The 18,927-nt window shown below is 37.4% G+C and overlaps 1 protein-coding gene across 1 annotated transcript in view; it reads left to right on the top strand.

Annotated features, from left to right (window-relative positions):
* Nucleotides 1–13,565: 13,565 nt before the first annotated feature.
* The window catches only part of LOC121382767 (nuclear receptor subfamily 5 group A member 2-like), a 220,271-nt gene continuing 214,909 nt past the window's right edge, over nt 13,566–18,927 (top strand). Inside the window, exon 1 of the mRNA XM_041512349.1 lies at nt 13,566–13,666. Coding sequence (XP_041368283.1) covers nt 13,630–13,666 — 37 coding nt within the window. The 5' untranslated portion in view covers nt 13,566–13,629. The remainder of the gene's footprint in view (nt 13,667–18,927) is intronic.

Below are 18,927 nucleotides of genomic sequence, written 5' to 3'. Positions count from 1 at the left end.
CTCCAGCAAATTGGTAACTACAATCAAACGTCGTCCAATGTAGCAGACGGGAGTGCACATCGGCGCACGTTTCCAGTCCGAATTTTCGTCTGATGAACACGGGTCATGGGGCGTTTGGGACTATTTGGTCTTTTGTGACAGCATGAAATATGTTACTGTACGTAGTAACACATTTAAAGTCTCTATTTTCTAACGTTAGTACATACAGGTCACATTAAAATGCACGTTCAACTGAAGCGTTATGCACACGTGTGTAACGCGTGCACTCTGTGCGATAGGAATCCCATTTGCGGCTTCTAAACAGTAATGGCTCGTTCACAGCTGAAGTGCATTGCGCAAGTCGGTACTTTTTTTAATTTGCGACAACGTCTCACGAGTTCCATTTTATCGCCTGAAAAAAATGGTGCCACCAACTGTGTCGATATTGGAAGAGATAATCCCGCGTTAATGAAATTAACGGGAAACGGGAAACTCTTTTTACGTGCCCCTATCCACAAAGGTTCAGGCACGCCCACCACGGATTTAGCCTCTGACTTCGCCAGTGACTAACTCCGGAGCAGGAGGGGGGGGGGGGGGTAAGTTTGAGGTGGGCGGAATTTGGAATAAAGCCATTTAGTAAGGTCGACGCGAGCGCGGACCAACTAGCAGACATTTCGTAAACTTGAAGTACACCGAGTGGGAGCCGTGCTCTGATTGGCTGAATTTCGATTCCTCGGTGAAGCCTGTATTTTACCTAAGTCTACAAAGAGTAACTGCATCCAAAACATGTCCGGACTCTAAAATTTAACCAAAAATAGTTAAGACTGCTCAGCCAAAAGGTTTTTAAGGTGATTTTGAGCAATTGAACGGGCGCCAAAATAAAATGCGTTAGACTACTTATAAAAAAATAAACATAAGAATTTAGAACTGCTTCCAAAACGTTTAAAGTCTAACTAGCCCAAAAAAAGAGGTTGTTACCTGTCCTAGGAAAGGTTGTTAGCGGGGATGTCGTCACGGTGAGGCGATGAATAGGGACGAGTCCAGATGGGTGAGGGCGTACCGGTTTGCGGACTTGGCGATGCTCTCGGTGATTGGACGGTAGTCATCCCCGGCAACGGTCTTGATGACGCGGTGGATGGTCGGGTTGTCCATTTCATCGAGAAGCATCCCTTGGTTGAAAAGTCCCTTCCGGCGAACGGTAAGGCAGATCCCTCGCCCATCGTTTATCGTGATCCTACGCACCGAGAACTCTCCCTCAGTTCGTGGCAGAGGTTGGTAGGACTCCGGAGTTGGTCCACAAAGGAGCTCACGGACATCCCCAATGTTGGTCTTGACCAGCCTGGAGTAGCGTGTTGGTAGCTTGCCGGCCTGCAGTGACCAAGGTTCTTCAGGGGGCTGGTCGTTCACTGGAGATGATGTAGGTGGGGGCGGTTGTATCGGCGGACTTGGCTTGGCTGTCTGGTCGCCTGGTGACACCATCGCCTTTCGTTTTCCAACGAGTACCAGTCGGGCCTGGGTCTCTACAGCGCCACTCTTCCTGGGTGGGGGTGGCATCGCTGGAATCCCGGGGGTTGAAGTGGTCGGAGTTGATGGTGGCGACTCCATCTGGGCCTGGTTAGGGACCGTGTCCGCCACTGGCGAGTCGTCGACTGTATCCTGCAAAGCTGGATCAGCTGGCCTCGCTGGTGTTGACTTGGGCTTGGGGGGTTCAACGGGAAAAGTCGCCGCCGGTAGTTGAGCTACCGGTTTTGACCTCCCCCGGTCCGCCCCTGGCGCGTCCGTCTTCCTCCTCCTTCTCCTCCTAGTTGGTTTCTTTACCGGGTCGCCGTACACCAAAGTCACGGTTGCCCGTGACCCGGTGTACGCGACGCGGTATTCCAGTAACGTCCCGTATGAAGCAATGAGTCCCCCCAGGTGGGGGGGGGGGGGTAGCTCGAGAGAGCAGGCACACACGTCCTGCTTCATCTTTGCTAAATTTCGGAATGCAAGAATCGAAGTTAATGCTTGCATTTAGTCGCAGGAACCTTATAAACGCTTATAACAAATGTAATAAGTGGTTTATACCTGTGATAAAAGAACACCATCACGACGGGGATTAATTCCTTTCACGTTATTTACCGAAGATGAAAATTCGAGGTCGTAGCAGATCGAACGTGACTGTTGGAACCCTTTGTGTTGTGTGTGGCCCGGTGGGTAGTGTGCTTGCATCAGGTCTTGGGTGGTAACTGACAGTAGTTTATTATTTGCCAAAAAATATACATTTTATAGGCATACAAACATATTTACAATAAAATAATACAATGTACACATTGCGGGGAATGATGAGGTCTACAGGATAGACCTGTTAAAAGTTATCACAGTCGATAGTAAAATACAGTAATGAAATAAATACATAAATAAAAACATACTCATAAATCAAGGTTGTCTGTTCTATGTGTGGTAGCAGTTATCAAGTATTTACACAGTTTAATTAACTCTCTTGAGTTATTGGTGGACAGTAGTTGTGTTAATTTCAGAGTTGATGGTTTATTATAATAATAAGTTTTAATATATTTATCTCTTATAGTATAGTAGAACGGACAAACTAGAACAAAGTGATATTCGTCTTCTAGTACATTCATGTTGCAGAGATTACATATCCTATTGCTTCTATCGATATGATGGTATCTGCCTGTTTCTATGGAGAGAATATGTGCATAAAGTCTAAATTTACTCAAAATACGTTTATATTTCAGGGCGATAGGTTTCTGAAGGTAAGGTTGCAGACAAAAATTATTAACAATGAATTTGTATAGGAGACACTTTGGAGAGTTATTAAATACAGCAAACATAGCCTGAATAAATTGATCTGTCATTCTCTGCTTGAATAATGATAAAAATGTTCTGATATTTTCTACATTTAGATTGTACCATATATGGCCAAAACCATTAGTGAGAAGGAGGTCTCGTACTTGACTAACCCAGTTGATGGTACGTGGTTTTCTTATGCACTCGTCATAGAGGGCGGTATAACACTCTTTTAAAATACAGTTATCTGTATTCAACAACTTTATCCAATATTTTACAATTCGTATATTCCTACGTATATACAGAGGTGATCGGCCTAATTCATAATACACCATCATATTAGTAGTGCTCCGTTTCACGCCTAAAATACGTTTACAAAATTGCAAATGTAGAATCTCGTAGCTGTTTGCTTTGTTAAAAACCCACACTTCACACCCATAAGTTAAAATACTACTAATACATGTATCAAACAATGATAGTAAGGTTACTGCATTTAAAAAATAGTTACTAGTTTTAGCAAATAAAGCAGCCATAGCTTGGTTGCATATTATCTTCTGAGAGGTGTTAGATGTTCCATTATAATGAAGACAGACTCCCAGGTAGTTAAAACTATCGACATTTTCTAAAGTTTGTTCGTGATAGGTCCACTTTTCTTCAGGTTTCACATTTCCACCTTTTCTGAATACTATGATTTTACTTTTATTAATATTTACTTTTAAATTCCACTCAATTGTGTATATATACAAAGTGTCTAACATACTCTGCAATTCATGTACACTTTCAGAGAACAATACTGTATCATCGGCGTACATTAGAAGACAGAGGTGAAGCTTATTTAACTGGTATAGACAGTCCTTGGTATTTAACAGTTCCATTTATAAATCATTGACAAATAAAGAAAATAAAAATGGCGAGAGGGCTTCTCCCTGAATTAGACCAGATTTGTACCAGAACGATTCAGATATTTTCCCTTGATATTTAACACATGATTTGATCTGACCATACAATGATTTTACAACATTTACAAGCTTGCTATTTAATCCTAATTTATAAATTTTTAGCCATAATGTCTTATGTTCAACAGTATCAAATGTTTTACTATAGTCAATAAAGGCACAATATAGTCTTTTCTTATTGCCGAGCGTAAGAGTTATAAGACTATGTAAAGCAAAAATAGCGTCAACTGTGCTGAAACCAGGCCTGAAGCCAAACTGGGCATCAGATATTATATTGTAGATTGAACTCACATTGAGTAATCTATTGTTTAAAATTGAGGTAAACAATTTTGCTAAGTGGCCTAGGAGAGTAATACCTCTATAAGTGTTTACATCGTTTTTATCACCCTTTTTAAATATGGGGATAATAGTGCCGTTGCACCAGTTCTCTGGAAAGATACCCGAATCTAAAATAACATTAAAAAGTTAACAGAGAATAGGTACCATTATATCTTTACATTCCGTGAAAAACTCATATAATATACCATCTATTCCGGGGCTTTTGTTATGTTTAACTTTACTTAACGCAAATAGGATCTCTTGTTCAGTAATTCGACTGTCTAATTCTTCATACAAGGCTTGATTGTCTTGATCAGTGCAATCGTTCGTTCCTTGTGTATTATCGTCTTGCTTAGAACCAACGAGGTCTTTGAAGTATTTAACAAATTCGTCTATTGTTATGTTACAGTTATGCCTTTTTTTTAGATTTATTAAATTTCTTGTAAAATGCTTTGGGTTTGTTTTTCCTGAGAGTACCTGAGAGTACCAATCATATTTCCTTCTTGCATCAGGTAAGATGAACACAGTTTCTTTTGTAATAACTTGTATTTGTTCTTAGCTTCTGATAATTTGAATCTATTCAGATGGCTACGATTGTAATTGAATTGTCGGAGAGTATACCTGTACCTATTATACAACTTTGTGCATTCCTCATTGAACCAAGGCTTGTATTCATGAACAATACCGCGTGTGTTTGTGTGTACTGAGCAGTTGTTACCCGTTCGCGTTTCGCGCTTACAGGTCTCGTCAAAAATATCGTGTAGCATCACTGTCAAGTTATTAACGCACTCATTAACAGAAGTTTTATTAAGAATAAGATCATCAATGCATGCACTGAGTTCGTTTTGCTTAGAAGTAACATTGTTAAGCGCTGTTTCTTTTTTATCAGTATTCCACTCGTATATATATGTTTTGTTACCACTTTTACAAGTACACGTTGATTCATTTACGCCATCTTGTTTTCTTAATAACATGAATATAGGTGCATGATCAGAGTAAATATTAAAATCCCCAACAAAGAAATCGTGTATAACATCTAAAGAATATTTATCTACAATACAATAATCTATTAAGCTTGTTCCGTTTTTGTTATAGAATGTGATTTTCCCGGTGCAGTCACTAGCCGACCTGCCGTTTACTATTCTTACACCAGACGCTATACACATGTTTACTATCACATCTTCCGAGTTTCTTTTACAGTAAATATCGCTCTCGTAATCAAATAGCTTAGGAACGCAGCCGATATCATCAAAGAATGCTTTATCATTTTCTATAAAATCACTCTCTTGGCCAACACGCCCATTAAAATCGCCCATCAGTATAACATGCCCCTGATCTTTAAAATATAATATTTTCTTCCAATGTTTGGGATAAGTCACAATCATATACTGTATAAAACTCACTTCGATCTGGTGGTAAATATACAAAACATAAATAATTATCTACATTGTCAACAAACAGCGATTTATCACATCTTATCCAAATTATGCTATCGTGTTCCATGTTTAAAATTTCAATATTATCATTTAAATATTCTTTATATAGTACCTCGACACCTCTTCCTTGGCACTACCACACTGGTATAACCTTCAAGACTTATATTGGTGTTCACATTTAACCAGCATTCCGATAGAAACACGATGTCACTGTTATTAAATAGATTAATGCGGTCTATGTTTTTGGTAAGATCGAGGGATCGACAGCTCTGTACGTACTAATTGGGGGAGGGGTCCCGTCGCAGCTAGTAACCCCGCGACTGGTATATCAAAGGTCGTGGTATTTGTTGTCCTGTTTGTGTGAAAGCGCAAGTAAAAATTATCTTACTGCTAATAGAAAAATGTAGCTGATTTAACTTCAAGAATGTGTCAAAATAATATAATGTTTCACATCCAATAGCTTAACAGAGTAATTTATTAATGTGTTTTAGTTGTGTCGTTAAACAAAAACTAATTTCATCTCCATAACAGTGAGGATCCTATCGGAGGGTAGGGTGGGGGATCGCACGTTCGTTACCCGTTGGTTAATAACGATCCTTGTCATTTTGTGAGTTCATTAAGTTTTAAGAACACACGCCACAAAGTCGACACCTTATAACAGTGGGGTTTTTTGTTTTTTTTGTTTTGTTTTTTGTTTGTTTGTTTTTTTGTTGTTTTTTTAATGGCGGTGCGTGTGTTGTTGTTATTGTTTGTTATGTAATATATTTAAAGAAAAATGCCTAAAATGTATATTAGCCTTTATTTAAGTTTGTTGGGTATATAAATATGTTGTTGAAGTCTGGAGACTTCTGAAGACTTGAATGCAGACTTTAAAGTTGTGTGAACACAAGACGCAATTTCCTTAATTGCAATACCATGACGACAACACGTATCCCGATAGCACACGTAACGAAATTAGTTCATATTAATTTATTCCAGTGCTTAATTCCAATTAATATCGAAGCACGCTGGATGTCAAACCTATCTTAATTGGACACTCAAGGCAGCAGCCAAAAGTGCCCGCTTAGGATATTGGTCCGATTTTCCAGTTATCACTTTTACAGCAAATTTCAATTGAAAATATTGAAAGTCATCCGAAAGAAAGTGACCATTTAAGACAGGTGACCGCTAATAACAAGTGTCATCTGAATACAGGTGGTCAAAAAAGGCAGAGTTGACTGTAACTAATATTCGTTTTGTTTTTCTTTTTTTTCTTTTTTTTAAGTATTTAAACATAGGAACATACATGTATTAGGAGTTAATACAAAGCTATAAAATAGAATAAAATAAATAAACTTGCTTTCTTTTTTTATGATTTTAAAAAAATTCTTAGAAGTAAAAACCTGCGCTTTTTAATTCATAACTTTTGACATAGACAATTCTAGTTGTCAGCCTTTCGATATGGCCTTTTGGGGGTTTTAACACAAGATTTTCGTGATACTTGTCAATAATGACGAAAACTAATCGATCTCTTTAAATTCTGTTATTTAGACTTGGCAACTCTATCGAGTATATCGTTATACGATCCATGCCAACGTGCAATGATACGCCGTAATGCGGATGTTGCGCCTGCCTGGCAGGTGATCAATAGAGCATTGGTGATGCCGGGAAGATTGTGTGGTCATCCAGGCTTTTGTCTTCTACACCAAGAGTTGGATCAGATGAGAGAGCGGCAGGTTAGATTTACAAATACGACGTAACCAAAGAACACTCCACAACAGATGGTGTGGTCTTAAGATCGTAATCTATGAGCAGGAGCAACACTCGATAAGAAACTTTCTAGTGGATGGAAGAGATGCCCATTTCATCCCAGATTACCAGTACCCGACTTTTATCAAATACAATTATATCTCTGGATCTCAGTTCACCTACGCACCCTTTCAAGAGTACTCATTTCGGTGAACGAATAATGGCAGGCCCTTTCTTATATCAAATCTATTCAAGACTCCGGGATTACTTTTTTCAGATGCATAATTTACCATGAGTAGTAATACCTCCACTATGGGGCATATCGATTACATTATTGCATCATCCAAGATGGCCGCCAAACTGCGCAGTAGGAGATGATGCGAGGTGATGAAATCATTGACGTCACTAGGCCCCGCCTCTAGAAGGGTGTGTACACGTTCATTGTAAGAACTGATGCAATACTGACGTCACTAGGCCCCGCCTCCAGAATGAACTGAATGCTGGAACGTTCGGAAGTCTTTGTTGGGTGCGATGAATGGTCTCTTTAATAAGCTGCTATATAATAAAAAAAGGGTTGAGTGATATTAATTAACATTGTGTCTTTTAAGTAATCATTGTCTTCAAATACACATTTGGATAAACTACTGTATTGATCATTACCTCGGTTTTTAAAATAAAAACTGGAATGTACACTGTAAGAGTGACGTCAGTATTACACCAGTTCTTAAAATAAACGTGTACACACCCTTCTGGAGGCGGGGCCTAGGGATGTCAGTATTGTATCAGTTCTTACAATGAACGTGTACACACCCTTCTAGAGGCGGGGCCTAGTGACGTCAGCGATTTCGTCATCTTGCATCATCCCCTGCTGCGCAGTTTGGCGGCCATCTTGGATGATGCAATAGTGTAATCGATATGTCCCATAGTGGGGGTATTACTACTACCATGGTACTATCAAAAACCCGGTTGCTATTCGTGACCCACGCGGATATGAATATTTACGAAATAAATGAAGTAACATGAAGAAAAATATAAGAATTAATTAAAACTCGTGCCATTGCTTAACGTCATAGGAGGAATACACATATAAACAATTTGAAACATACACGTGACAAGATGATTGAAAATAAATATGTTAATTGCAATAATAAATAAATTTATGTAAATACATACATATACTTATTTATTCGTAAAAATACAGATTCGTGATATATAATTAAAATTTTACTATGCGAGCCTCTCAAAACTGTACTAATTCTAATGAATGTCCGTGTGTAGGTTTGATTTAGAAAAATAGTCTATGAGTGGCAGTCCTCTTTGTGGCTGTGTAAGAGGGACGCAATCTTCAGTGAAGGATCTCCTCGGGAGTGGCTGTCCTCCCATAGACAAGACAGTAAAAATACAAAACTAACTTCTAAATAAATTGTGGCACACCCACCAAAATTTGGTGAATTTATCGAACTTACAAGCAGAAAAAGCTATAGTCTTTGTAATATAATAGTAGTCAGTCAACTCTTTCTGGATCCAGTTCAAACTGGCTACATACGCATTCCGATATTGTGTTTTGTGACTAATATAATTGCATTAATAGCATCATTATTTCTAGTTTTAAAGCCACAAATTACATTTTCTTGATGAAACTTAATGTTACTGCTAGGTTTTATATGAATCCAGTTCTGAAATTCAGTCCAAATAGAGTTGTCTAGCGTGCATTTCCAAATTAAATGGGTCATTGTACCAAGTTTTAGATTACACAAATAACACATTGGAGAAGAACTATAACCAATTATGTATAGATATGTATTTACTGGAAGTATATTATGAATTATTTTAAACTGAAACCAACATAGTCCACTGCTTTCGGTTTACCGTAATGAAATTGTATTTATATTTCCGAAAAGAATTGTTTAATTTTATTTCCCGAGTTTAAGTTGTGTGTTGATGTTGAAAAGTAATAATTTAATAATTTATTAACACCTTGGTAAGTTAAATTCATTGTAAAGTAAAACTTGATCCTTATTACTTAAAGGGACAGACCCTAGTTTTTAAACACTAAGGCATATTTTCCACATATATTCTAGTTTCAACCCGTAAAAATGGACACTAAGTTACAATTTAAGTTAATTTACAAACCTGTAACAAGTTTGAACACAACAGAGTGAAACAAGAAGCTGTGACGTTGAAATACTCTGAAAAATAGATTAAAACGTGACTCATTAATCGTTACTTCTCAGACGCACGTGCGTTTTTAAAACTATGAAAAATATGCATTTTGTGGTATTAGAAACACCAGCATGACCAGAAACACTTCAGTTGTACGAAAATGGATAATCTAAACAATAAAATATGAGTAATGTTTGATTTCAGTAATCATAAACAGTTCAAAAAATTAAAAATATTCCTTAGTGTTTAAAAACTAGGGTCTGTCCCTTTAATAAATCGTTTATACATTTTATTCTTACCTCAAACCAATCCCTATAAATTTCCATTTATCTTTATATCATTACTATTCCAAATACATTTATATTCAGACAATATCTCTTCAGACATAGTTTTAGGCTTGCATTTATTAAGATATGAACCCCACGCCATTGATATATCTTTCCAGAAACTATTATGAATATATTGAAAATATCATCACTAGGTGGATTAGAAATAGTTGAAAATAAATCATTTAGTTTGTGTAAAATCGGGCTCTTTAATATTATAGTTCTACCTAATGGTGTTAAGGTTCTACTGGCCTAAATGTTTTATATTTTTTATTGAATTTAGTTAATCGAAATTAAATTTTATACCTAATAAATAAAATGTCTGTGTCCAATCAAAATGCCACTATTTACATAATTTATATGTATTTCTTTTCTTAGAACGTATCCATATTAGTTTTGATGTGTCTGCATTAATCTTAAGGACTAAAAAATCTTGCATAAAACTCTAATGTACTTAACACTACATGGAGGCTTTTCACTCTTCCATCTAAAATTACTGTTGAATTCACATTGTTTTTTGCATTTACCATAGTTTAAAACCCAATAGCCGATGTATTTTTCGTGCTGGTGTGTCGTTAAACATTCATTTATTCATTCATTTTTAGTGTTGAATTATCTGCAAATTCAGTTAATAAGAATTCTCTGTTTTAACATTCTCTTGAGAGTCTCACTAATGTGTGCTTTGTTTGTGAAGACCGTGTATTGATGACCACAGATAACAATCTATAAGAGAACAGCCACTCCCGAGGAAATATTTACAGGACAATATATCCGTTTGACCAGACTAGTTTGTTAAATCAAACAAACTTATAATGAAGCAAAGTTAAAACCAGACCCCAATTCTTTTTGCTAAGTTACATAGACAAATATAAGGAGATGACATTACAAATGTTTTCAATTCCAGTACTTGCTATTTCTGTTTTATTAATTATGCCTTCAAATTGCTTTTTAGCTAAAATGTTTTTTTTAAAGGACCATGAGTTAACTCCATTCCAAAGTGACGTAATTCGTGCGAGTTTTGCTGTTGTCTGTGTAGTGTACGTACTGAAAATTGTCTAAAATGACGTCACATATGAATAACGATAAGTCATGCTCGTTTTCGAATTAAATTTGGAATGTTTAGCTAATTCAACTACTAACTACTGAAAACATTAAAGTGCTCAATAACCTTTGGAAATATTTAATTCGGGCAAATAATTTAAGAAATAACTTGATTTAATCTAGTTTTATGTTGTGTAGTTATATTTGTATTGTGTTTTTGACATTTACTACATTCTGCAAAAATCACTCCTCACCAGTATACTGTACATAGTGTATGTATTATGTATGCTGATGAGTTGTAAAACTTAAGGCAATAAATAAACTTGGAAACTTGGAAACTTGTAGCGTAGGTGTTTGTTAAGAAACCTCGCGACGTTTACTTGAAATCATATGTAGGAATCACACTGTGACTCTTTATTGACAGTACAAAGTGTATAGTAAAATTGATTATTTAAGCCACATAGCGCATAATTAATAATTTTACTATAAGGTTAATCTTTAACAGAATAGAAGTTAATTCAACTGGAGTCATTAATAGAATGGAAGTTAATACAATGGAGATACCCAACATGAAGGGAGTTACTTCAACGGGAACGGGAAACTCTATTAACGTGCCCCTATGAACGAGGGTTCAGGCACGCCCACTACGGATTTAGCCTCTGACTTCGCCAGTGACTAACTCCGGAGCAGGGGGGGGGGGGGTAAGTTTGAGGTGGGCGGAATTTGGAAGAAAGCCATTTAGTAAGGTCAACGCGAGCGCGGACCAAATAGCAGACACTTCGCAAACTTGAAGTACACCGAGTGGGAGCCGTGCTCTGATTGGCTGAATTTCGATTCCTCGGTGAAGCCTGTAATTTACCTAAGTCTACAAAGAGTAACTGCATCCAAAAACATGTCCGGACTCTAAAATTTATCCCAAAATAGTTAAGACTGCTCAGCCAAAAAGTTTTTAAAGTGATTTTGAGCAATTGAACGGGCGCCAAAGTAAAATGCGTTAGACTACTTATAAAAAAATAAACATAAGAATTTTGAACTGCTTCCAAAACGTTTAAAGTCTAACTAGCCCAATAAAGGAGGTTGGTACTCACGGAGAAAAAGGTTGACTAGGGGGAGGAGAGCCACACCCTAGTGTCCAGATGGGGGATCAGCTGGTGTATATCCGGCTTCGCTAGCAGTCTAGTGATCACAGGATACTGTTTGCTGAACACCTTCTTCATCAGGCGATGTATCGAAATGTTGTCCATTTCTGCGAACAGTAGAGCCTGGCTGTAGCGGTTGTCCAGATGGTGGGTAATACTCACAGCTGACCGCCCATCCTTGAAGGTCACTGGGTGCATCTCGTATTCGCCTTCACCGTTCGGGATGTCCTCGAAGTTCCGACATCGAGGCACTGCCAAGAGACGTTTGATGTCCGGCACGTCGATTACCACGCACCTGGAATAGCGGCGAGCAAGTTTCCCGTGCAGAGTCCAGGAGTCCATGGATTCGCCGGACTCTGCACCTTCAGGTGGTGGCGGAGGTTGCTTTGGCGGTGTTCTGATCTTGGTAACCGCTGTCGCCATATCTGCCTTGCGCTTTCCAACAGCTCCTTGGCGGTCCGGGATAGCCATTGGTGACACCGGTAAAATTGGTGACACATCAATGCTATCCAGAGTGTGACGTGGCGAAGTGTTAAGTCGAGTCTAGTTTCCATAGACTCGTGGACTCGGGCCGCCTCCGAAGTAGCAGCTGGGCCGGTCGAAACTGGCTTCTCTTCCTTCTTCTCGGTCGAAACTGCAGGTAACGGCGAAGCAGAAGGAGCCGCTGCCGGTGGTTTAGCCACCGGGGTTGCCCCCCCCCCCCCCCCCCCGAACCGTTCCTGGCGGGTTTCTCCTCTTCTTCCTCGTCCTCCTCTTCTTGGTTGGAACCGGGTCGCCGTACACCAAGGTCACGGTCGCCCGTGACCCGGTGTACGCGACGCGGTATTCCAACAACACTCCATACGTTGTTATGAGTCCCCCCAGGTGTGTGTGGGGGGGGGGGGGGGGGGGTAACTCCAGAGAGCATGAACACAGGTCCTGCTTCATCTTAAACGAAATTAGAATCGTTACTTCAACTGATATAGTTTTATTTCGGCAGACATATATAGTAAATACACTGAGAGTTAATTCAGTTCAAATGTTTAACACAAATTAATTCAACTGGAAAAACGAATTTAATGGGAGTTACTTTAGCTGACATAATTAACCAAAAGGAGGTTAATTTAACAGAAATAGCTAGAGCGACTTAATTCAACTGAAATACTGAAACAATAAGATAAATAGATGTTTATTCAACTGAAGTAGTTAAAAAACGGGAGTTACTTCAAAGAAACTAGTTAACATAAAGGTTTTAGCTGACATAGTTAAGATAAATAGATATTAATTAAAATAGAGTAGTTATTATAACAGGAGTTGTTTATAATGAAACGTCTAACATAATGGGTGTTAAATTAAGTGACACAGTTAACCAGAAAGGGGTCGACTCTGATGCGTTTTTTTCTTTACCAACTGGTGTATCTGTCACCAGTAAATGTAAAATACAAGTTCATACATCATCAAGCTCATATACTCTGTATCGGTAATCGAAATTAGCTTTTACACTCAGAACAGATGTAAAAGATAGCTCCGCTATCAAATAACAACTAGCGGTAGTTCACGCACACACATAAAAAAAACATTCATTCAATAATAAAAGACAAAAAAAACTACATAAAAGAATTCAATGAGGCAAAGCCCGCGATCGAGATTTTCAAATGTTATATAAGGGATGGCTATAGCCTTCCGAGTCGTAGCCAATTAACAAGCCGGCGGACTAATACCTGAGACTCACCTGTCGAGCGGCGTCTTTGGTCTTAGACGAACAGAGCGGTCCACGATGGATAGGTCGTACAGTTTTGACTGTCATCCCCCAAGTAAGATTATTGTTATAAGTGCTAAAAAATTATATTTAAAAATTATATTAACACTGGAAAAAAAGTTTATATGAAATGGAGTAGGGGTGCAAGAACGTCTTTGTATTAAAGTTATAATTTTTATTTTCATTATTATGATTATCATCATCGACTTTTTCTTCGTCATTATTAGTGTTATATTATAAGCAAATAAATAATGATCATAATAATAATCATTACTTTAATGTCATCATCATCATCATATTCTTCTTCTTCGTCTTCTTCTTCTTCTTTTCTTCCCTTAAAATTATTATTATCATAAAAAAAATTTTTTTTTTTTTTTAATAATAATAATTATTAATATCATTATCAATGTGCATTAATGACAATTTATTTTATATGCACAATAAGTTTTAAATTTTGAATAACAGAATATTAACGTTGGGTTTCATTTAAATTTGTGTGGAGTTGTTTTTGTGTTTCCTTGTTCCTTTTTATATGGTCCATTGCTTATCATAACAAACTAAATTTCCTTTCTGTGTGCTTTTGTAGAACATGTGTTATTGAATAACCGACAATTTTACAACAGACGAGCATACAACTGATGCTATAAACATGGAATGACATGCAATTTAAAATCTATGAAATTTAAAATTAGTATTAATAGTTAGATGTTTTTGTTAGGTTTTTGTGTTATTTGTTTTTCTTTCCATTTTTTCTTTCACTTTCTATTTTCTGTTGAGAAAACTGACGATATCTTGTGATAATCTACTTGTCAATAATACACCCAAAGAATATAAAATGTTAAAAAGTGTGTAATAACAACCGTAACATACAAGATGACTAGCGTTATGTCATTAGCATATTCAATATTTCTACACAAGACCGATTCCAAAAGATGTTATGAAAGAGAGTTGAGCGTATGCAGCCATGTCTCACTGTTGGGGACCTTGCCTACAGAGGGGAGCTGGTCTTGACCACGATAAATGGTTCCAATACCGTCTGTTAGAGGATTGCCACTTTCATAGTCTGTGCCAATATGGGCGCCAAAAGTATTTGTTCATCCATCTTCTCTGTGTCTTAGTCTCCTCCTTCTTTCTCTCTCTCTCTCTCTCTCTCTCTCTCTCTCTCTCTCTCTCTCTCTCTCTCTCTCTTTCTTTCTTTCTAGCTTTTTCTCTGTTTCAAATCTCTTAATCTCTTTATCTTTCTCTCTTTTTCTCGTTATATCTCAGTCTCTCTTTCCCTCTCCTACTCCCTCTTTCTCTTACTTTTTCTCTATCTTTCTGTCTATATCTTCAAGCTCTTTTCCCCTATATTTTCTTCCTCCCTCCCCCTCCCTCCCAAAAGTATTTGTTCATCCATCTTCTCTGTGTGTCTAAGTCTCCTCTCTCTCTCTCTCTCTCTCTCTCTCTCTCTCTCTCTCTCTCTCTCTCTCTCTCTCTCTCTCTCTCTCTCTCTCTCTCTCTCGCTTACCCCCTTATACATGGCTGTTTTTGGAACAGCCCAAACAATAATCGCAAAGTTTTATATTTTTCTACAAAGCGTGCAGGTGCTAAGAAGGTGATATCTCCTAATTTACCTGTATTGAGTTTCGACAATTTCAACACAGACGACATAACCGCGGTCTATTATTTGCTGTTTCATTGTCGACATCAAAAGAGTATTTTAGTCACAGATACCAGGCGGGGACTTGAATCTTTAGAAATCAAACTAGGTGAAGATGCTCTTTTTAAACAATTAAACATGGCGCAAAAGAATTTTGTTTTGAAAACAACATAACTGTACAGGTATTAGTTGGTTTGAAAAGTGGTGTGAAATATAACGAAAATAGCGCATACTCACACGCACACACATACACTCATACATGTTCTTTTGTTTCTTTTGTTGCTGTGTGTTGTTGTTGTTGTTGTTGTTGTTGTTTATTAGAGGTTTTTTTGTTGTTGAATTGTATTTGTTTGTTTATTGTTTATTTGTTTGTGGGGGGTTTGTGGTTTTGGGGGTGTTTTGGAATTTCTTGTTTTGCTGTTGTTATTGTTTATATTGTTTCAGTTTTTGCTATTTTCATTTCATGGTAGAAATGCGCATGTATGTTATACTTATATGGCATCTATGTCCCTCCCCCCCCCCCCCCCCAGTTTCTCTTTCTCTGTGTCTTTTTCTCTGTTTTTCTCTCCGTCCGTCTATCTTTCTATCTGTATCTTCCTTTCTTCTCTCTCTCTCTCTCTCTCTCTCTCTCTCTCTCTCTCTCTCTCTCTCTCTCTCTCTCTCTCTCTCTCTCTCTCTCTCTCTCTCTCTCTCTCTCTCTTAAAAAACCCACACGTAATAATATACAGTAGTTCCTGAAACGATGTACAGATTTGCGTTGTTTGTGTTCGGAATTTTAAAAATGTAAGTCGCACTGGATAATTGCCGCGGCGTTTCGTTTCAGTTTCAACCGGGTAGAAACCGCCCCAACAGTTAACCATCTCTCCCACGGCGATACTCCTTTCGCTTTCCCAGACCCGGCACGCGAGCCCGTTACAGAGCCCTGCCTGGCTGAATCAGGGCAGACCTGTTTAGCTAACATAATTAGGTGAGGGCCAGTTACGTAAAACAGGGGAGTGGGCAGTAAAAAATATATATATGTAATTGTCTTTTTCAACTAGTCGGGGCGGGACGTAGCCCAGTGGTAAAACGCTCGCCTGATGCGCGGTCGGTGTGGTATCGATCCCAGTCCGTGGGCTCATTGGACTATTTCTTGTTCCAGTCAGTGCACCACGACTGGTATATCAAAGGCAGTGGTATGTGCGATCCTGTCTGTTGGATGGTGCATATAAAAGATCCCTTGCTACTAATGAAAAAATGTAGCGGGTTTCTTTTCTAACAATATATGTCAGAATTACCAAATGTTTGACATCCAATAGTCGATGATTAAAATCAATGTGCTCTAGTGGTGTCGTTAAACAAAACAAACTTTAACTTTTTCAGCTAGTCAAAAAGGGCGCTTTAAACTAACATAAAGAGATAAGTTTTTCATATTTTTCGGGGTTATGACAACTGCGTCCCTTGTCTCCTCCACTAGATACAGCCCACTGCATGCATATCAGTACGCGGCTGTTAAAGGACCATTTACAGGGTTAATGTTTCCTTGTCTGAGCAAACATCAGTTATTTACGGGGGTGGATCCAAGATTTTGAAAGGGGTGTGGGATACGTGCTCAAAAGAATATCGGTAGTAATATTAGTCAATGACAGCAGAAATAATTAATCTAGGGTGTAGTTCGCCACACAAATGGGAGGGGGGGGGGGGTGTTGATGCGTCTCCCCTTAAATTCTCCTTTGAGTTGAGACCCCCGTCTCTCTCACATACATACACTCACACATACACACACAAACACAAACACATACGCACGCACGCACGCACGCACACGATGTTTCTAATAACGTCATCTATTTTCAGTTTGTGTACTTATGTTTAATTATAAAATACTCAGTGACTATTTTAAATGGCATCACAGATTAATAATTATTATTGATGTGAGGTTATTTTTTTTACAGACACGAATACAATTAAAATAACATATATATTTTTTTTAAATAATGTTTTAAACTCTTTACAAACATACTAATAACCGGAAATTGCCAAAATCTGTGGTGTCTAAATCCAGCGCACTGATATTTGCAAGTGGCGCTAGGGTTATATCTAAAGGGTGTATACTATCAAATCAAATCCCATAGACGACAAAAGTAACATACGTGGCTAAAATTCATACCTGCAGCGTATCCACGGACATAAACGCCGCGGATATAAATACTACCAACCCTTACCCTTAAAGTGAATCAGAAAAAATTTGGGGTTAAGCTACTCATTTCTGAGATAACGGGTAGCATCTATGACTACCCTAGTTCCGCATAAAAGTCGAGTAGTTCTTTTTACATGTATCCCATACATGTTTCAAACTCAAGGCTACTTGACACAGTGGTACTAGATGAAATAAAATTGCATATATTTTTGGCCCAGATGAAACTATTTGTTTTTACAACCAATCACAGGACTTGTGGTGTTCACTTCTCTATCAAAAGCACCTCGAACTTTTACCCAGCCGGAAGTTATTTGGTTTAGTACTACCTATAGGTATATGAATCTTAAAAAGAGTAAAACCAACTGAAGTTCTTAGTAGTGTATTTAATATTTGACAGTGTTTATATGTACAGATACTACTTATTATTTATATCTGATAAACTTGTATTTCATCAGCAGTTGCTGGTAAAAATATTCTTTAAATCTTTTAAATAGCATAATTACTATAGCGTTACATTTTAAAACCTAATAAGTAAAACAAACAGAAATAAATAAATAAAATAAATTAATAAATAAATAAATAATACAAACAAAATAAATAAATAAATTTATTAATTAATGGATGCGTGAGTATCGATTGTTATCTTTAACATTTTAAAACATTCTAATTCAAAATTCTGACCTCAGTGAAACAATTCAAAAATACCTATATCTGATTAGGTGAAATGAACGACGTGAGAAGAGAAATATATGTATATTAAACATAAATTAACACGTTTCATGTTTAATATTTCGTCACGTTGCGTGAGTTTCACCGGTAAAGAAATGTGCTAGTCTGTCCATTTTTGGCGGGTGTAAATATCACACGTCTTGTTTCATTCCCACGAAACGGTGAACCAAGTGACCACATTTTTATCTATAATTTATCTCGCCTATAAGAACGAGACACAAATATGAAAAGGTTACTTTTTATACACACGCGCAAAATTCATTGGAATTTTCGCGATTTCCTACTGTTCCCACGGATTGAATCAACTTGCGTGTTCATTGGCCGTTTGGCACCAGCTTTCTTAGGTTAAAAGACTTTAGAATATTTTGTTTTAGCAAATTGTATTAAAACAATGGATGGACACTATCTGGGACGATTCTTATTTGATATGGATATAAAATATGCAGGACGAATATCATGGGGAGCTTTTTTGTAGTCTTCGTGTATGTGAAATGAAAAATAAATAACTTATTCAGTTTAGAATTTATTTCAACATTTTTCAACGATACGTGTATTATGCCAGAGAATAAAAATACAGATAATTTAACCTTATATAATATGTTTTAAAATATCATATGGTCGTGTAAAACATAAGTGATGTTAACGAAGTATCGAAGTATGACAAGTGTTTGTGTTTGTCTTATTGTTTATGTCTTTTCATTGTATTTTAATTTTGGGTCTTGCAAATTACGATACCCAATCAATAGTAGTGCTGAAATACGTCAAAATCAAC

This window comes from Gigantopelta aegis, chromosome 10, assembly GCF_016097555.1.
Source record: "Gigantopelta aegis isolate Gae_Host chromosome 10, Gae_host_genome, whole genome shotgun sequence".
Taxonomy (NCBI): Eukaryota; Metazoa; Mollusca; class Gastropoda; order Neomphalida; family Peltospiridae; genus Gigantopelta; species Gigantopelta aegis.
This window is presented reverse-complemented; position numbering and strand designations above follow the sequence as displayed.